At 35.1% G+C, this 21,134-nt stretch overlaps 1 protein-coding gene across 3 annotated transcripts in view; it reads right to left on the reverse strand.

Annotated features, from left to right (window-relative positions):
* Positions 1 to 771: 771 nt before the first annotated feature.
* Positions 772 to 21,134, reverse strand: part of LOC138698680 (glutamate receptor ionotropic, kainate 2-like) — an 85,617-nt gene continuing 65,254 nt past the window's right edge. For 2 of the 3 annotated variants that reach the window (XM_069824849.1, XM_069824850.1), the window contains exons 13-17: positions 15,613 to 15,820; positions 10,961 to 11,189; positions 10,668 to 10,768; positions 7,545 to 7,676; positions 772 to 2,434 (exon numbers count right to left, since the gene is read on the reverse strand). In XM_069824849.1, the coding sequence (XP_069680950.1) occupies positions 2,381 to 2,434; positions 7,545 to 7,676; positions 10,668 to 10,768; positions 10,961 to 11,189; positions 15,613 to 15,820 (724 nt within the window). In that variant the 3' untranslated portion in view covers positions 772 to 2,380. The remainder of the gene's footprint in view (positions 2,435 to 7,544; positions 7,677 to 10,667; positions 10,769 to 10,960; positions 11,190 to 15,612; positions 15,821 to 21,134) is intronic. The other variant, XR_011331923.1, reaches the window with a different exon arrangement.

A 21,134-nucleotide genomic window follows, 5' to 3' on the forward strand; every position in this document is an offset into this window, starting at 1 on the left:
AATCACATGGTGCCACATTAATAGCAATTGTAATTTTTCACGCCCTTTTCTTTGTTTCTCTTCTTTAAACTTTAATATCTATGTTTACATATGTATAATCATTTTTTTGAGGATATACTGAGTCCGTAAGGGCTACCCTCAATGGGGGGCAGTTTAGTATTATTTTATTTTAGGGGTTCTACTGTACTGTACACTGGTGCTACAAATACTATACATTTATTACAAAATATATCATTTATATTTGTTGAAAGTCTTTTTATATGTAAATTTGTGTACAACACATGCATTGTTAATAAATTTTGTATTTTATTATTTCATAATGAAATCTGTATTTACTTTTACATACTGATAATTGAAAATAAAACCATGAAAATTGTACAGCTGTTTTTGCTTTGAATCTTCAGGATGTAAGTGGTAATCTCATAGTTCGTTTATTAAATGACGAAGACATGAGTCAAGTCTTTTTCTGGATGTGGAATAATGTTTTTGTGTATTTTATTGTGAAGGAAAAATTATCATTACTTTATGAAAAATATGTTTGTACCGTCTGATAAAGAGTTTCTTCCTCTGTCCAAAATTGGTTTACGTAAGATTTTCAAATTTCTATGTGTGAATCACACTTGACTTTTGCAGACCAATCAGCTGGTAACACATGCTTGACTGTTTGATAGAGAAGCTGCAGCATGATTCACGTTGATATACTTGCCTCCACGCTGCAGGTGGGACTTCTGCTCAGTGGGGGACTGGCTGTTAAAAGTTGTCCATCAACTGTTGGACTTACAGTATTTCTCTTTTATTAACATTCTCGCAATATTTTTTACCACTCTGTTTATAATGTTACACAGCACTTGAAAGACATGAAGAAAAGACATGGACTGTTACATAATGTTACTCATTCAGCTAACTTCGTTGTGGGGGGTCAGAAAGTTTGGTTACGAAAATAATAAAAGACGGTAAGACTACTTGCATAATTCATGAAAAGGAACTTGCTTCACTATTTGTCTGAGAAGTGACATATTACTTTCTGCACAGACAATGTTAACTTTTTTTTAAGTCAGTCTTGTTATCTTTTTCTAATGGTGTTCTCCAGATCGCTGTTGATTTGTCTTACTGCTACCAGCAGACCAGTTCAATTCCATTCAGATGAAGTTCCCTTTAATTTATTTGTATACTGATATTTACAAACGAGATACAGCAGTGCTCAGTCTCTTTCCTTCAAAAGGTTACGTAAAACATTTCTGATTTTAAAATATTATTTCTTCAAACCCTCATACCCTATAACACTAATTTTATAAAACAACTTGATTTTAAAATATTATTTCTTCATACCCTATAACACTGTAATTTTATAAAACAACTTGATTTTAAAATATTATTTCTTCAAACCCTCATACCCTATAACACTAATTTTATAAAACAACTTGATTTTAAAATATTATTTCTTCATACCCTATAACACTGTAATTTTATAAAACAACTTGATTTTAAAATATTATTTCTTCAAACCCTCATACCCTATAACAATGTAATTGTATAAAACAACTTGATTTTAAAATATTTCTTCAAACCCTCATACCCTATAACACTAATTTTATAAAACAACTTGATTTTAAAATATTATTTCTTCAAACCCTCATACCCTATAACACTGTAATTTTATAAAACAACTTGATTTTAAAATATTATTTCTTCAAACCCTCATACCCTATAACAATGTAATTGTATAAAACAACTTGATTTTAAAATATTATTTCTTCAAACCCTCATACCCTATAACACTAATTTTATAAAACAACTTGATTTTAAAATATTATTTCTTCAAACCCTCATACCCTATAACACTGTAATTTTATAAAACAACTTGATTTTAAAATATTATTTCTTCAAACCCTCATACCCTATAACACTGTAATTTTATAAAACAACTTGATTTTAAAATATTATTTCTTCAAACCCTCATACCCTATAACACTGTAATTTTATAAAAACTCTCATACCCAATAACACTGTAATTTTATAAAACTTGATTTTAAAATATTATTTCTTCAAATCCTCATACCCAATAACACTGTAATTTTATAAAACAACTTGATTTTAAAATATTATTTCTTCAAACCCTCATACCCTATAACACTGTAATTTTATAAAACAACTTGATTTTAAAATATTATTTCTTCAAACCCTCATACCCTATAACACTGTAATTTTATAAAACAACTTTTAAACCCTACAGTCAATTATTAAATTGTAAATGCTCCAACAAGTCAGTGCCTTCTCAGTAGATTGGAAAGCAAATGCTCAACATCTGCAGCACTGAAGTTGGTCCGAAGATGTCTTCTTGTACAAACGTATAATCACAAGTTGCCTCATACTGCATCCCTCAGAGAGCAGTGCTGGACTCTGGCATCTTGTCATTCTTCTCACTCTTGTCGTCCTGTGAGAAGAAACATGACAACACTGCAGTATGTCAGAGAGATATTACTTGGGAACGGGTTAATTATTGTGTACTATGAAGGGTTTCATTTTCGCAGGGGAACTACTTCCTCTCCTGTAAGACATTTTTTAATTGTTTGTCCATTGTGATATTGAAATATTACAATTGGAAAGAATTAGGTACTCTTTTGCTTTGAAAAATTTGTCATTTTCAAAACAGAAATATCATATTTTTGTATAATGAGAAATTGGGTCTATGTCACAGAGGAAGTTAGTGTTTCCAGCATTCCTAGCATTGAAAATTTCGTTTACGACAAAGCATTTGTTTCTCTGTCTGTGTACAGCGATTTCTACTAAACTATTGGACGGATTTTGTTCATATTCAGTATCTACGAGTCAATTTATCAGGGAATGATGTACATGAAATATAATAATTTTAGTACTAGTCTGTCTGTGTACAGCGATTTCTACTAAACTATTGGACGGATTTTGTTCATATTCAGTATCTACGAGTCAATTTATCAGGGAATGATGTACATGAAATATAATTTTAGTACTAGTCTGTCTGTGTACAGCGATTTCTACTAAACTATTGGACGGATTTTGTTCATATTCAGTATCTACGAGTCAATTTATCAGGGAATGATGTACATGAAATATAATAATTTTAGTACTATTCTGTCTGTGTACAGCGATTTCTACTAAACTATTGGACGGATTTTGTTCATATTCAGTATCTACGAGTCAATTTATCAGGGAATGATGTACATGAAATATAATTTTAGTACTAGTCTGTCTGTGTACAGCGATTTCTACTAAACTATTGGACGGATTTTGTTCATATTCAGTATCTACGAGTCAATTTATCAGGGAATGATGTACATGAAATATAATAATTTTAGTACTAGTCTGTCTGTGTACAGCGATTTCTACTAAACTATTGGACGGATTTTGTTCATATTCAGTATCTACGAGTCAATTTATCAGGGAATGATGTACATGAAATATAATAATTTTAGTACTAGTCTGTCTGTGTACAGCCATTTCTACTAAACTATTGGACGGATTTTGTTCATATTCAGTATCTACGAGTGAATTTATCAGGGAATGATGTACATGAAATATAATAATTTTAGTACTATTCTGTCTGTGTACAGCGATTTCTACTAAACTATTGGACGGATTTTGTTCATATTCAGTATCTACGAGTCAATTTATCAGGGAATGATGTACATGAAATATAATTTTAGTACTAGTCTGTCTGTGTACAGCGATTTCTACTAAACTATTGGACGGATTTTGTTCATATTCAGTATCTACGAGTCAATTTATCAGGGAATGATGTACATGAAATATAATAATTTTAGTACTATTCTGTCTGTGTACAGCGATTTCTACTAAACTATTGGACGGATTTTGTTCATATTCAGTATCTACGAGTCAATTTATCAGGGAATGATGTACATGAAATATAATAATTTTAGTACTATTCTGTCTGTGTACAGCGATTTCTACTAAACTATTGGACGGATTTTGTTCATATTCAGTATCTACGAGTCAATTTATCAGGGAATGATGTACATGAAATATAATAATTTTAGTATTAGTCTGTCTGTGTACAGCGATTTCTACTAAACTATTGGACGGATTTTGTTCATATTCAGTATCTACGAGTCAATTTATCAGGGAATGATGTACATGAAATATAATAATTTTAGTACTAGTCTGTCTGTGTACAGTGATTTCTACTAAACTATTGGACGGATTTTGTTCATATTCAGTATCTACGAGTCAATTTATCAGGGAATGATGTACATGAAATATAATAATTTTAGTACTAGTCTGTCTGTGTACAGCGATTTCTACTAAACTATTGGACGGATTTTGTTCATATTCAGTATCTACGAGTCAATTTATCAGGGAATGATGTACATGAAATATAATAATTTTAGTACTAGTCTGTCTGTGTACAGCCATTTCTACTAAACTATTGGACGGATTTTGTTCATATTCAGTATCTACGAGTGAATTTATCAGGGAATGATGTACATGAAATATAATAATTTTAGTACTATTCTGTCTGTGTACAGCGATTTCTACTAAACTATTGGACGGATTTTGTTCATATTCAGTATCTACGAGTCAATTTATCAGGGAATGATGTACATGAAATATAATTTTAGTACTAGTCTGTCTGTGTACAGCGATTTCTACTAAACTATTGGACGGATTTTGTTCATATTCAGTATCTACGAGTCAATTTATCAGGGAATGATGTACATGAAATATAATAATTTTAGTACTATTCTGTCTGTGTACAGCGATTTCTACTAAACTATTGGACGGATTTTGTTCATATTCAGTATCTACGAGTCAATTTATCAGGGAATGATGTACATGAAATATAATAATTTTAGTACTATTCTGTCTGTGTACAGCGATTTCTACTAAACTATTGGACGGATTTTGTTCATATTCAGTATCTACGAGTCAATTTATCAGGGAATGATGTACATGAAATATAATAATTTTAGTATTAGTCTGTCTGTGTACAGCGATTTCTACTAAACTATTGGACGGATTTTGTTCATATTCAGTATCTACGAGTCAATTTATCAGGGAATGATGTACATGAAATATAATAATTTTAGTACTAGTCTGTCTGTGTACAGCGATTTCTACTAAACTATTGGACGGATTTTGTTCATATTCAGTATCTACGAGTCAATTTATCAGGGAATGATGTACATGAAATATAATAATTTTAGTACTAGTCTGTCTGTGTACAGCGATTTCTACTAAACTATTGGACGGATTTTGTTCATATTCAGTATCTACGAGTCAATTTATCAGGGAATGATGTACATGAAATATAATAATTTTAGTACTAGTCCGTCTGTGTACAGCGATTTCTACTAAACTATTGGACGGATTTTGTCCATTTTCAGTATCTACGAGTCAATTTATCAGGGAATGATGTACATGAAATATAATAATTTTAGTACTAGTCTGTCTGTGTACAGCGATTTCTACTAAACTATTGGACGGATTTTGTTCATATTCAGTATCTACGAGTCAATTTATCAGGGAATGATGTACATGAAATATAATAATTTTAGTACTATTCTGTCTGTGTACAGCCATTTCTACTAAACTATTGGACGGATTTTGTTCATATTCAGTGTCTACGAGTCAATTTATCAGGGAATGATGTACATGAAATATAATAATTTTAGTACTAGTCTGTCTGTGTACAGCCATTTCTACTAAACTATTGGACGGATTTTGTTCATATTCAGTATCTACGAGTCAATTTATCAGGGAATGATGTACATGAAATATAATAATTTTAGTACTAGTCCGTCTGTGTACAGCGATTTCTACTAAACTATTGGACGGATTTTGTCCATTTTCAGTATCTACGAGTCAATTTATGAGGGAATGATGTACATGAAATATAATAATTTTAGTACTAGTCTGTCTGTGTACAGCGATTTCTACTAAACTATTGGACGGATTTTGTTCATATTCAGTATCTACGAGTCAATTTATCAGGGAATGATGTACATGAAATATAATAATTTTAGTACTAGTCTGTCTGTGTACAGCGATTTCTACTAAACTATTGGACGGATTTTGTTCATATTCAGTGTCTACGAGTCAATTTATCAGGGAATGATGTACATGAAATATAATAATTTTAGTACTAGTCTGTCTGTGTACAGCGATTTCTACTAAACTATTGGACGGATTTTGTTCATATTCAGTATCTACGAGTCAATTTATCAGGGAATGATGTACATGAAATATAATAATTTTAGTACTAGTCCGTCTGTGTACAGCGATTTCTACTAAACTATTGGACGGATTTTGTCCATTTTCAGTATCTACGAGTCAATTTATGAGGGAATGATGTACATGAAATATAATAATTTTAGTACTAGTCTGTCTGTGTACAGCGATTTCTACTAAACTATTGGACGGATTTTGTTCATATTCAGTATCTACGAGTCAATTTATCAGGGAATGATGTACATGAAATATAATAATTTTAGTACTAGTCTGTCTGTGTACAGCGATTTCTACTAAACTATTGGACGGATTTTGTTCATATTCAGTGTCTACGAGTCAATTTATCAGGGAATGATGTACATGAAATATAATAATTTTAGTACTAGTCTGTCTGTGTACAGCGATTTCTACTAAACTATTGGACGGATTTTGTTCATATTCAGTATCTACGAGTCAATTTATCAGGGAATGATGTACATGAAATATAATAATTTTACTACTAGTCTGTGTACAGCGATTTCTGAAAAAAGTTCCGTGCTCTAGTTGTAATTCTCACCGGATTAGGAATACAGCCCGACTCAAAATCTGTTTGCACATTACTTCTGGAGATAGAAGAATGTGAAATATAAATCTTACGAAGTGTCGCTGTCTTCTGTTATACATAGTAATTTGGCTCTTTTGGAACATGTGCGATTTGGAATTAGAGTATTTCGAACAGTTAAACACTGGTTAAGGCATTTTTGACCTACTTGACTGGTAGAACACAACAACGTTTTTGGTAATGTCAAAGTAGTTTTCTTCTACTATGATAGGTAATGCATGATCCATTGGAGTGCAGTTTTTAGTACCCTTTAAAATCATAAAAAGTACCATGTCATAGTTAAATTGTTTTTTCCTGTTGTTGCTGTTAGTCAATTGTCCGAAGACAGGTTTGAACCTCATAAGTGACGTCACCCATGTTCCTATAAAGCCAGTAGATAATGGAGTAGGATGCCCAGTTCCTTTCCTCTTCTATTACTTATATTAAGAACGCAATTTAGAACACAACTTCTGCTGCTGGTAGCACCAGTGTCTCGAAGTTAGTTTTCATAATTGCGCTGTGTGATTGGTTTTTATAACTCGTAATTATGCTCAGTTCAGAATTATTTTTATTACAAATAATGACATCAGATCTTGTAATTTACATCGTAGCATTCTCCATTACGTAACATTTCATAGTATTACATCCCTTGTAAAGAAAATGTTTAATTCTTTATAATTTCGAAGAAAGAGTTGAAAAAGTTAGTTGAATCACCCTGTATAGGCTGTAGTCACATTACCTCGAGCGATGTGCGCATGCGCTCCCAATAGGCAATGGCGAGGGCCACCACTGACACGACCGCCAACATGAGGAAGGCGCAGCATACGTTAGCCCACTGGAGTCCTTCGGCCCTGATGTCAGGCGGGACGGTCTGAAAAACAGGAGCAGAGGGAATGCTTGTTCACCACTGCGGAGTAATGTCTGGCTATGAAACGAGCGGGCCTGGGTTCAAATCCTGGTTGGGACAAATTACGTCGTCGCGGGTTTTTCCGGGGTTTTCCCTCAACCAATTGAAGCAGAATTGCTGGGTAATTTTCGGCGTTGGACCTCGGACTCATTTCGCCGTAATTAATTCACATATCATCATCATCATCATCATCATCCATACCGTAGGCTAGGTTAAGTTCACAGTGTGGCGTGCTCTACTTGTTCAAGAGTCCTGCCGTTCGGCTACCCAGTCATTGGTAAGCACAATAAGTCTCAGGCTGAATGTAAGCTTTCGGGTCCCTCTTCCGTACAAGAGAGAGAGAGAGAAGGGGGGGGGAATGTTTTCCTAAAGAATACTTAAACTCATACCCATAGGCGCCGATTTCGGAGGGTCAAGGGACTTTCAGTCCGCTCAATTTACAAAGTCAGAGACGTCGCCTCTCTTACAATAAAATTAATAGGGGGGTCTCGCCCGTCCAAACAATTCTAAGAGAAATTACTCATATTAAAAATTAATTAGTTTGTTTTGAAGATGAACCAGGATATAAGGCAAAAATTGTTATTTCAAAATCAAAGACTAAGTCAGCTGTCGTAATGAACATGTTAGTGATGTAACTAACAATGCGCCCTCCCTTTCTTTCCTCCTGCATTTGAGATCGGTGAATCCCCACACATAATGCAAAGGTGTCTCCACTTCTTTGTCTATGATTGACATTTTTCAATTCAATTCAAATCTTGTGAGCTATTGTAATTGAACAGTGATGGTCCTAAGCATTACCAAACGGAATTAATATGGAATTAACACTTATTGGACTATATTTTTGCCTAAGATCAGTTATTTTTTTTTATTTTAGTAGGTTATTTTACGACGCTTTATCAACAGCTTAAGTTATCTAGAATGAAATGAAGGTGATAATGCCGGTGGACAAGATCAATTAACAAATTATTATTAATGATCAACATTTCTCATAAACAAATGTATTACGACATTTGAAAGTAGCCGTTATCAACGTTCAGTTTTATTGATCGTTTTTTGTAATGATAGTTGTCGTGGGGTCCACACCTGTGGAGTAACGGTCAGCGCGTCTGGCCGCGAAACCAGGTGGCCCGGATTCGGAGCAAGTTACCTGGTTGAGGTTTTTTCCGGGGTTTTCCCTGAACCTATTACGAGCGAATGCTGGGTAACTTTCGGTGCTGGACCCCGGACTCATTTCACTGGCATTATCACCTTCATTTCATTCAGACGCTAAATAACCTGAGCTGTTGATAAAGCGTCGTGAAATAACCTACTAAAAATTCTTAGGGCGGAATTCATAGTCGTCACTTAAAAAATGAGTGAACCCTTAAGTAATAAGTGTTTGCTTATAATAAGGGAACCCTTAAGCCAATTCCGAATTCATAGACAACACTTATTTTCACGTAATGAGTGCTCGCTTACAGCTGCCGGACATGACGTCATAACAAAAGCTGACTCTCACTGAACTAATCGAAAGCAGCTCTACATGTGGAGTTGCTATAACAACGAGTTATCAATATTATTGTACTGAATAAGTTGTATACAGCAATAGTTTCATGATATGTTAAATTCTAGTTGCACGTTAGTTATAGTTATAATCAGATTTCCTACTAATTGGAACACGTGTTTTGTAGTAGTGAATTTCTTAAATAAATTAATTAAGCCTATTAGTCCTACTATATAATACTTTATATTGAATTTATTAACATAGTGTTATATTTACTCTATAATTTGCCAATTATAGCTACATTTTACATTTTTGGCTATGATATCTATACTTAACCCCTTTTCATTTATTTTTATTTAGTATTTTTCATTTATATCTAGATCTGTGTCTTTTATTTAAGTAGTATCTACTTGTTTTTTTTTAATTTTTAATTTGTAATTACACTTGTATCTGCTTTATCTCTTTTTTCATGTTATATGCAATTCTATGTTTTTCAAACAAATATCTGTACTGTCTATTGTAATTGGGGCTTTGCCCTGTTATAGACATAAATAAATAAATAAATAAATAAATAAATAAATAAATAGATAGATGGATGGATGGATGGATGGATGGATGGATGGATGGATGGATGGATGGATGGATGGATGGATGGATGGATGGATGGATGAATGAATGAATGAATGAATGAATGAATGAAGGAATGAATGAATGAATAAATGAATAAATAAACAAATAAACAAACAAATAAACAAACAAACTAATTAATTAATTAATTAATTAATTAATTAATAACGATCAATTTGGCTAGAGCAAGAACTTCGAATTGATCTGAAAATGATATCGCTTCTTAAATTTCAGTTCACTATACATTTCCAGAGGATTCTCCATGTCTCTAATATACCTTTTTGGGACACGTATATTTTCCTCATTTCGTTCAACAAACTCCACAAAATCCTCAAAATCATTCTCAGTATCCATTTTGAAAATGAGTGGTCACTTAAGGGTACAGATCAGCTCACTTAAGTAATCACTCATTATGTGAATGAGGGACAACTATGAATTAGAAATGAGTATAAATAACCACTTAAGGGTTCACTCATTTATAAGTGACGACTATGAATTCCGCCCTTAGCCTCTCATCACAAAGTGTAGCGCTTTCTATGTCATTTTGGATTAGCCCTTATACGACTTTCCAGGAACATTTCGACCTGTCCCTTCCCTTTGTGGGCCTCAGTTGGAAAACTTGAACTCTGCCACCACATCAGAACTTTCTCCAAGTGCGTGTCACACATTTGCATTGTCGTCACCTCCGTAACTGGAGAAGGTGGAAATGGAGTCGAAGAGCTTTTGAACCCAAACGTCACGAGTTCGCATTTATAAACCTCTGTCTCGTTGTTGCTGTGTTAATACAGGCTCTGATTAACAAGTAAACCCACTCGCACTAGTTTGGTCCGCGCATGGATACTCACTCCGCACGCGTCCAGCCACCACCGCGTCTTCATGGTGAGCAGCTCACCCGTGGCCTTGAGGCGCAGCAGCCCTCCGTCCAGCTCCTTGCGGTACCGTGACCCTGCAGCAGTACAGGAGTGGTTCATGTCCAAAACCTACTGTTTTACTTTTCACGAATTATATGTACATCTTGATTACACAACTTTTAACATTATAGCACTTTGGAAAACGTATTGTATGTCTTTCACGTGTTAAATTTTATGTTAACATGTTTCGGCCTGCTATTGGCCACCATCAGATAGTTCTCACTCACCCAGGGGCAGGGCGATGCCATAGCCCTTGTAGTCCAGCAGGCCGCCCACCTGCACCAGGTCCGGCTCGCACATGACGGCGTACTCGATGGACAGCGAGTCCGTGAGGAAGGCGTAGCCCCCCCGCTCGGCGCGCACTCGGTCCACGCCCTCGGCTATGGAGGCTGTGAGCACGCCGCGTTGCGTCGTCATGGCCGTGAACATCTGCTGGTACGCGTAGTCCTGCGAGTCCTGTGAGTGGGAGTTGATGCTTTGGCCAGACAGTGGCTTCACTCATTTCTCTCTGATACTATTAAAGCGGTACAAATATGGTGACAGGTATAGTGACAGGTCAGTGTTACTTCAACAATTCCTGGCCATCACTGATGATTTCTTGAGTGGGCGATGTGGGATGGAGAAGAGATTTCCATATGTGCTTAATAGGAGTATATGTGGAAACATTTTTAGAGTAATTAGATATATGAAGGATTCAGAGCCATAGTGGGCCAAGCGCCATTTATTAAAAACGGAGAAAGCAAGGGTTCAAGATAAATGCATACCATAGTTTAATGAAGATTGACATTAGTTTTAATGTGTATACTTTATATTACTTGCTATATGAGCCAACAACACTACAATGAAGAAGTGAACACAATCAAATGCATAGCACAAGAAAACGGATACAATCCAAACATAATAGACGACATCATAAGAAAGACAAAACAAAAACTTAACAAACACAAAACACAACACAAACACAAGAACACAAGAAATACATCACACTAACATACGAAAACAAAAGCACACATAAGATCGCATCTTCATTCAGAAAACAGAAATACAACATAGCATACAGAACAGAAAACACACTACAAAGACATCTCAACACACAAACAAATAAATACGACCACACAGGCCTATACAAACTCACATGTAATAGTTACGACAAGTTCTACATTGGACAGACAGGCAGATCATTCCAAACTCGATACAAAGAACACATTAAAGCAATAACCAGAGGACACAATACATCTACATACGCCTACCAATGCCAACCACACATACAATAACATAAATACAGACATGGAAATCCTACACATGCAACCCAAGAACCAAAAACTCAACACACTAGAACAATATGAAATATACAAACACACTAAAACACACCCCGATCAAATTCTCAACACACAGATCAATTTCAGTACACACACACTATTTGACTCCACTCTTCAACACCTTTCAACAATCAAACACACCCACATAACAGGCGGAGAAGTTCGAGATGACGCCGTGATCTAGTAGGCTCTGAGGATGGTGCGTGAAGCACTGAAACAGCTGTAAGCCGCACAAATCTTAAATAATTAACACGAGTAAGTCCGCTAGTTAATCAATTAATTATATTCAAGTGTTAAAAGTAGTGTTCGCAAGATTCAAAATGTAATATGTTTCCATTGAATTATGGTAATAATTTCATTTTAACCCTTGTTTTCTACGGTTATAGTAAATGGCGCTTGGCCCACTATGATTCTGAACCCTTCATATAACCTAATACTGAACCACATTATGTAAGGAATTTCTCAATCTTTCAATTCACCTTTTAGACATGAAAAATGCCACGCTTTTATGTTCGTTATACTTCCAGACGATTTGCCTTCCCTACGAACGCCTGGCTAGTTACGCGGAGGTCCAGGCTTGTGGGGGTTGTCTATCGTCCAGACTTAATATGAAGGTTTTTGTACTGTAACCGGTAACCAAATAACTTACAGTGTACGCAAACAAAAACACATTTTGTGATAACTTTTTACATCAACACGTTCAATATGTATTTTCTACTGTAATATGTTGGTATTTGAACACAGCCTAAATTTGTATTGTTGTAGGCTAACGATAATATAGAACTGCAGTAAAACAAAAGCGTTTTAAGTAGTGGTGATTTAAATGAGGGGTTGGAAAGCAATGGTGGATTGTTAATGTTTAGGTGAGGGGTTTGGACTTTTTCCATTGCTGGTTGTCACAATAAAAAATTAAGACACAACGTTTCGAAGGGTGGTTCTCCCTTCGTCTTCAGGTGGAAGGAAGGAAGGAAGGAGAGAAGAGAAAAAAACCTATTGTTGGGATCGTTACGTACAGCTATTCTGTATGACTGATACAGAATACTCATACAGAATAGCTGTACGTAACGATCTCAACAATAGGTTTTTTCTCTTCTCTCCTTCCTTCCACCTGAAGACGAAGGGAGAACCACCCTTCGAAACGTTGTGTCTTAATTTTTGATTGTGACAACCAGCAATGGAAAAAGTCCAAACCCCTCACCTAAACGTTTTAAGTAGTGTTGTCTAAATTAACAAAATAAAAAAATGCTTTATAAACGATGTGGCATTGATTTCTAAACTATCACGAAAGAATTAAAAGAAATTCATGTTTACAAATTGTTGTTAGGCTACATCATATTTCAAGATGGAAGTACAGTTCGAAGAAGAGCAGTTTTGCTTCAGGAAGGGAAAAAGTACGAGAGATGCAATTGGGCTGCTACGGACAATCGGCGAAAAGTACCTAGAGAAGAATAAGGAGGTGCATATAATATTTGTGAACCTGGAAAAGACTTTTGACAGAGTGGATTAGAATAAACTGATGGGGATCCTAAAGAAAATTGGTGTGAAGTGGAAAGAGAGAAAGCTGATCAGTAATCGTTATATGAAACAACCAGTCAAAGTCAGGATAGGAGAAGAAATGCTTGAAGGAAGTGAAATAGGGAGAGGAGTACGACAAAGATGCCCTTTATCACCTACCCTGTTCAACATCTACTTGGAGGATTTAGTGAAGAACTGTTTTCAGAACATGGGAGGGGTGATAGCAGGAGGAAGAAGAATAAAATGTATAAGATTTGCTGATGACATAGCGTTGTTAGCAGAAGAGGAGATGATACTAAAGGCTCATTCACAATGAAAATTAAACATAACGTAAACATTAACATAAGCACATAAACATATGCCACAAACTTAAGTAGCCAAGGCCCATTCACAATGAAAATTAAACTTAACGTAAACATTAACATAAGCACATAAACATATGCCACAAACTTAAGTAGCCAAGGCCCATTCACAATGAAAATTAAACTTAACGTAAACATTAACATAAGCACATAAACATATGCCACAAACTTAAGTAGCCAAGGCCCATTCACAATGAAAATTAAACTTAACGTAAACATAACACGTGTGTGGAAACAAACATACCGAATCAACAAAACTACAGAATCTATTACATAAAAATGGAGAATAGCACAATGACTGACGATGTAGCTATTCAATTTATGTTTCTAATAACTACAATGGCATCAGTATATGGCTTTCAATACTTGAAATAAAAGGAACGGAGATGTAAAATAATCAACTTTTCGTCATATGATTCCATGTTGCGCGCATAGCTATCATCAAGGCCAATAGATCAAAATATTGCCTGTAGGCAAAGCCCATGAGATGTTAAACAAAAAGTGAAAACACGCTTTCCGCTTGTGTACTGTCTCCAAATCGCATAAACATAAGCATGAAAGTTTGGAGTTTGCAAACTTTCATGTTAACGTCTTATGATTAAGATTAAGTTTATGCTTATGTAATTCATTGTGAATGCTTTCATTAAATAACATGGACACAAGGTTTTATGCTTGTGTTATGTTTATGTTTAATTTTCATTGTGAATGGGCCTTAAGGGATATGCTACTGGAGCTAAATGACAGCTGTGAGCAGTATGGGATGAAGATAAATACAAACAAGACGAAGACCATGGTTATCGGAAGAAAAATAAAAATGATAAACTTGCTAATTCTGAATGAGGCAGTAGAGCAAGTGGACAGCTTCAAATACTTGGCGTGTACTATAAGCAGTAACATGAGCTGCTGCCAGGAAGTCAATGGTAAAGGAAGCTTTTAATAGAAAAAGGAGCATCTTCTGCGAACCACTGGAAAGAGAACTAAGGAAGAGACTAGTGAAGTGCTTTGTATGGAGTGTGACATTGTATGGATCAGAAACATGGACATTACGACGAAGTGAAGAGAAGCGAATAGAAGCATTTGAAATGTGGATATGGAGAAGTATCGTTATTACAAAGTTATAGGCCTACTGTTACTAGATATAATAACTAAAATTTTTTGGATAAGCTATTAAGCGCTTTAAGAGTTTCGTTACTGTAAAATACGTTACACATTTATGGAAAAACTATTAGAGCAAGAGAAAATAAATAGGGAGTTGCACTTTTCTTAGAGAAATATTATAATAATTGCACTATATCCATAACATTTGTTAATTTTGGCAAAAACCCTTTTTACAGAAGCATTTGTTTCTTCAAGTTTAGCAATGTTTCTGAATCAGTTTTATTGTTGAAAATGCAAATGCTGGAACATTTCTACCCATCTCGCATGGATTTTTTTCTCCTCTCTATTCCAATGGGTGACTTCGTCTGCTTCATAACAATCCATTGGGCATGACTTTGTCAGCAATGCTAGAATAGCCAACAACGTTTGTATTAATATCTCCACACATTTCAACATCATTTTGGGACAATGATCAGGAAGATTTTTTTCCTCCAAAAAGCGGGACTAACAAAAACTGTGGGGTCACTGGGACGGAATGTCTAAACACGGGACATCTGGTCACAGCAATTAAGTGCGTGGACTCACCCTGAAGAACTGGACGGTAGAACCCCCACGCACTCCTCCGTACTTGATGCTGGTCTTCTGGTGCAGCTCCATCACGTTGCTGAAGGGCAGGTCCACGGCCTTGGAGGCGGAGGACAACAGCAGTGCCACCAACCCCGCCACGTACGAGGCCACCAGCAGCGCCACGAAGTGCCACCACACCAGCGCCAGCACGCGCATGCTCAGGGCCCTGCGTCCAGACCATTCGTTACTATGCTATACTGTTTTCACTGTGAGAAAAATCCTAATGTAAACACAAGCACGTGGCTGTCATACCCGTGATTGGCTCCCAGTCGAAACACTCACATGACGCAGGAAAATATAGTTCCGTATTTGGAAACTATCATCTTGTATTATTTGAGAATAAAAAATTGAATTCTAGTTGTTAAATACAATGAAACATATAACTTCACTCATATGTAAAACGATATGTAAAAGAAAAGCTACTTTTATATTTTGTTATGTACTATGAACGCGGATGAATACCAACAGTAATACCGAGGTAATATGTTCTTGTAACAAGCTGGCGTCACTTGAGCTCGTAGTTGTTCACGTAAGCACGTGGTACTGAAGTATGATTTCTGCATCCTCGGTGTCTGTGGTTATTAAACACAAAAGTGGAAACTCTCTCAAAAGCGGAGAAAAACAAATAGTCTTAAATGTATATTAGTACATTATGCAACGAGCCTATAATGAAGGTAATTAAGGAGTGAGTATGGATATTTATGAAACGAGCGCAAGCGAGTTTCATAATTTTCATACGAGCTTCTTAATTACCATTATAGGCGAGTTTCATACGACTTTTTATGCTCGACCATATTTCTAACTTGATATTATTAATTTTTTTGTATCTGACCTGGAGCAATGTCCCGTATGTTGTGAGATGTGCGCAGACGCGAAAGTATTGATTTTTTCCGAGGAACAGATGTCCACATTGACCTTGCTAGGCCATAAGAACCTACAGAGATAACATTGAAATAAAATTAGACATTGAAAAACGAGATGACAAATTGAATTTATTTGAATATTATTTACAATTAACGCTAATTATTATAGTAACAGAACATAACCTTCTGCGACAGTATTGGATTTCCAGCCTCCGTGACTTTTCGGTAATTCTCTTTCGATTGCATATCCGAGAATAATCGATACTTGCGGTTTTATAACGGTAGAAAGCTGACCTGTCATTGGCTGAACAGTTGTAACCTGAGTCGTCATTGGCTGAAAGACCTGACCTTTAATGAGTACGTGTACTTTAATGACATGCATTAAAGGACTGCTACCAGGTGTATAATTACTACATTTTGGCATGGTCGAGCATGAAATAACTTATGTGAGTTTTAATTACAGTAATTATAAAGTAAATGTTTCGTAAGCAAACGAATGCATAGTAGTGAGGTTAGGCCTACTTGACGAGTAACGGGAAATGTTCAACATGAAACAGAATGTACAACAGTAGGCGGGAACACGTACTGAGAATCTATGGCGCCAAACAGCGGCCAATGAAGCCTCACTTCAGTCACGTGCTATTGTTTACATTAGGATTTTTCTTACAGCCAAAAGATTATAGTAGTTGTGGGGTGTGATTTGAAGACCTGTGATTTTGTCACTGGCTCCGTCTGTCACTACAGTTCCAAAATCACAGCTCCGAGAAATCGCCTTCTGTGACCAATATGTAACTCACAGCGATGGCGGCTGATGTACAGCCTTAGGAAAAAGTTTTGTCATACAGATACTTTATAAGTCCCAGAAAGGAGGTAGTGCGCATGATCAGACATACAACGAAACAAAATTAATTTTATTACCTGAACTAGTCCTTCTCTTGTGAACCAGGTCCTCTGATCATGCGCACTGCCTCCAAAACTGCGACATTTTTTGTAAGACATACGTGTAGACTATCAGTTCCAGAGTCCAGACAACTGAAGTATGACGATTAACTTGAAGGATAACGTTTTTTTATATCTGCGATCTAATTAATTTTCGTCCCACCCAAAAGTTAACGTCGGTGACTCTTTTAAACTGAAGCTATGCACTCGCTATATTCTTCCACGAATGATCGACCTAATAGTAATATTATACAGGGTGGGCAAAATAAAACTGGCCCGCGGAAAATATATATGAATTGATATGTATAAGACTGACGCGGAAATGACCCTGACAATGCAGGAAACCGTGATTTCGATGCATTTTCTGTGATGTTCATTAACAAAGGTGAGTCTTAAAACAGTCTTATAACTATAAACATATAAAAATGTAAATATTACAGATTTTCCGGACCAGTTTTATTTTGCCTACCCTGTAGTATATATTTATTTTACCTGGTATAGGTAAGGCCATCAGGCCTTCTCTTTTGCTCTACCAGGGGATTGTAACTACAATATTAAGAATATAATTACAATTAATATTAATTTACTATTACAATAAAAGTCAAAGTACTAAAAGATTACCTGAGTAATAAAAACTAGACAATTTATTATAGAAGTTAAGAACAAAGAAAGATTTTTTTTTTACTGAGAACAAATTAAATCTACAATAATATAATTACATAGTGATGAAATTACCGGATATTAAAATATTTTGTGATAGAATAACATAACTATTTGCAAGAAGCCATGTCTGAACGAGTCTCAATTACAGACCTAATCATTCGTAAACATTTTAAGCAAATAGTAGTAGGCTTTGTCATAATAATAATAAATAATATGTTTAATATTAACAGTAATAACCAGGGAACGGATTTATATGGACTAAAAATATATGAAATATGTAAATATATATGTAGTTATTTTTACCAAAATATGGAATTAAATATGGATTTTTACCAAAATATGGAATTAAATATGGACTTAAAATTATAAAAAAATGACTATGTACGTTAAATATTGGTACATTTTAATCAAACTAAACAAAAAATATAATGGACGTACCTTATCTTCCAATGTAGTTTCAACAAAACACAATTTTTATTGTCTGTTACCATAACAATAGGTTACAAACATTTCTTTCAAGTGCTGAAAAGTGAATCTTCTTCTATTGTCTCTGAGGATAGATTTATACTGACTAAAAGAGCGTTCGACGTCACAAGAAGTAACTGGTACATAATTCAATTTCACAATGTCTGCTGGGGATAAGTCCAAGTTAATCTTCACTGTTGATTCACCACTCATCACAGCAACAACCTTTTGTAGTTCTTCATATCCAGGGTTTTTTGAAAGTACAGTGTCCACCTTAGCTCTTACTGCATCTGCAACTTTACCTCTACCACGATTCAGTTGTTCCACAGTACTATTTATAATTTCAAAACTTTCAGATAGTGAAAGGTGCCTATTTTGGAGACTTTTGAGCGTTTTTATGATGCATGAAAATGTATGCTGAATGTGAGCTAAGTCATTCTTCACACTTATGTCACAGGTAACTGTTTTCGCAGTATCAATTGAGACTGCATCTTCAGAGTCCAATGCAAGGAGAACATTGTTAATAGAGTCTATATGTTCGGCATAATATTCAACTGCTTCTAGCCATGTACCCCATCTAGTTAAAATTGGCTTTGGTGGCAATGGAATTTCAGGGTACATTTCTTTCAACACGTTAACTCTACTGGGAGCTTTGAGAAATACTTTTTTCACTGATGAAATCAACAAATCTACTTTAGGGAAATTGTCTCTGACCACTTCTGCCACACGATGAAATGCATGCGCCACACAAGTAAAATGAGTCAATTTAGGATATACAACAGATAATGCTTGTCCAGCTTTGACCATATAAGGGGCAGCATCGCTAATAAAGAATAACACATTATCGTACATAATACCCTTTGGCCACAGGATACCCATAGCTTCGTTGAACAGTTTAACTATAGTTTTGTTATTGCACTTTTCTAGAACATCACAATGTAAAAGAATTCGTTCAGAATATTGTTCACTTAACAAACCGATAACTACATTACCAACAAGTCTACCTTCTTTGTCGGGAGTCTCATCAATGGAAACCCAAATTGAACTATCTTTAATTTCATCTCTTATCTTCTGTATTGTCTCATCGTAGATGGATGGAGCATACGTCTTCCTAAGTGTTGACTCATCCGGGATTGTATGTTGAGTATATTTTTCAAGGAATTCCCTGAAGACCTTATTCTTTAGTTTGTAGAGAGGAATATCAGCAGAGGTGAGAGAACGGCACAGGTCGATGTTAAACTCAGATCTTACATTCGATGTTGTTGGTTGTGTTAAAAACAATTGTCTCTGCTTGGAATTTAGTTGTTTGTTGGCCTGATGTTTACTAGTTGTAATGTGTTGTTGCACCAGGAACTTTTGTGTAGATGATACTGCACACTGACACAAATTACAAAATAATAATTTATTGTCAGTTGATAAACCATCTTCTTTAAATTCTGAAATGTAACTTGTTAGTTTTGATTTTAAATTGACTGAATGACGTACTTTTGGCATATTTACCGTCTTTATAGTATGATTTACAAAACTGAACCTATGTGTACTCTGACTGGCATTTAACTGTTGAGCTGCACAACTGAAGTCTGTTAAAAATTTTAAATTAAATTAATACAGTTTTGTAACTTACTTTCCCATTGTTGATAGGACTGCTAATTTTCAAATAACTCTGATGTTAAAGGGATTACTGAACATGTGTTTAAATCTCTATTGTTGAAATGTATTTTTAAAAGTTAATGGAATTTTGTTTTGTTTTATTGTTAAACCTAATATAATATGGACTGTTTTATATGAAATATGGAAAATATATGGAAATTAACGAAAATATGTACTAAACTCTAAAATATGGAAAAATATGGAAAATAAAAGTAGGATTTTTCAACCCTACACATTGTGAAACATAAAGATAATGCAAAATATAAATTATATTAGCTTTATAAGTAAATATGTATTTACATATAAATCCTTTCCCTGGTAATAACGAAGATAATGACAACAATAGGTTTGTTCCAGCACGGTTTAGAATCGATTCTGAACTGCCTGCTCATGCGCAGTAGCTCAATCTGTGTTGAAGACAAGACCAGAACTGATTCTGAACGATACCGAACTCCCAGTTCCTGTTCCACGTGCTTCAGATCTTGTTCAGAATGAAATTGGTTCTCGATTAAGAGCAGAAAGGAGGGATTATGAACTGTTGACGCATGCGCACATGGTTTAATATGAAATTATGGTTAAAATGCTTCGAGACTAGGCAGGTTAAAATAAAAAAAAAAAATAGTCCATCACGAGTGATTTGGAAAGTAGTAGCGATATTTTACGAAGAACTAAGTTCGGAAGATAAATATAATTTTAATATGACAAGAAACTTCGAAGACCGTGAAAGAAGAGTTCAAGAAACTTTCCAACTACATAAAATCCCGAACTAGTTCTGACATCGTACACAACTGGCGCTTGTGTCCAAAGAATTTCGGTATTACTTCGCAATGCGTTCTGAATTGCTTCCTGGAACGAACCTACAAAAAGCGGTAATGATGGTAATGATAATGATAATAATAA

The sequence above is a fragment of the Periplaneta americana genome, chromosome 4, assembly GCF_040183065.1.
Source record: "Periplaneta americana isolate PAMFEO1 chromosome 4, P.americana_PAMFEO1_priV1, whole genome shotgun sequence".
NCBI lineage: Eukaryota > Metazoa > Arthropoda > Insecta > Blattodea > Blattidae > Periplaneta > Periplaneta americana.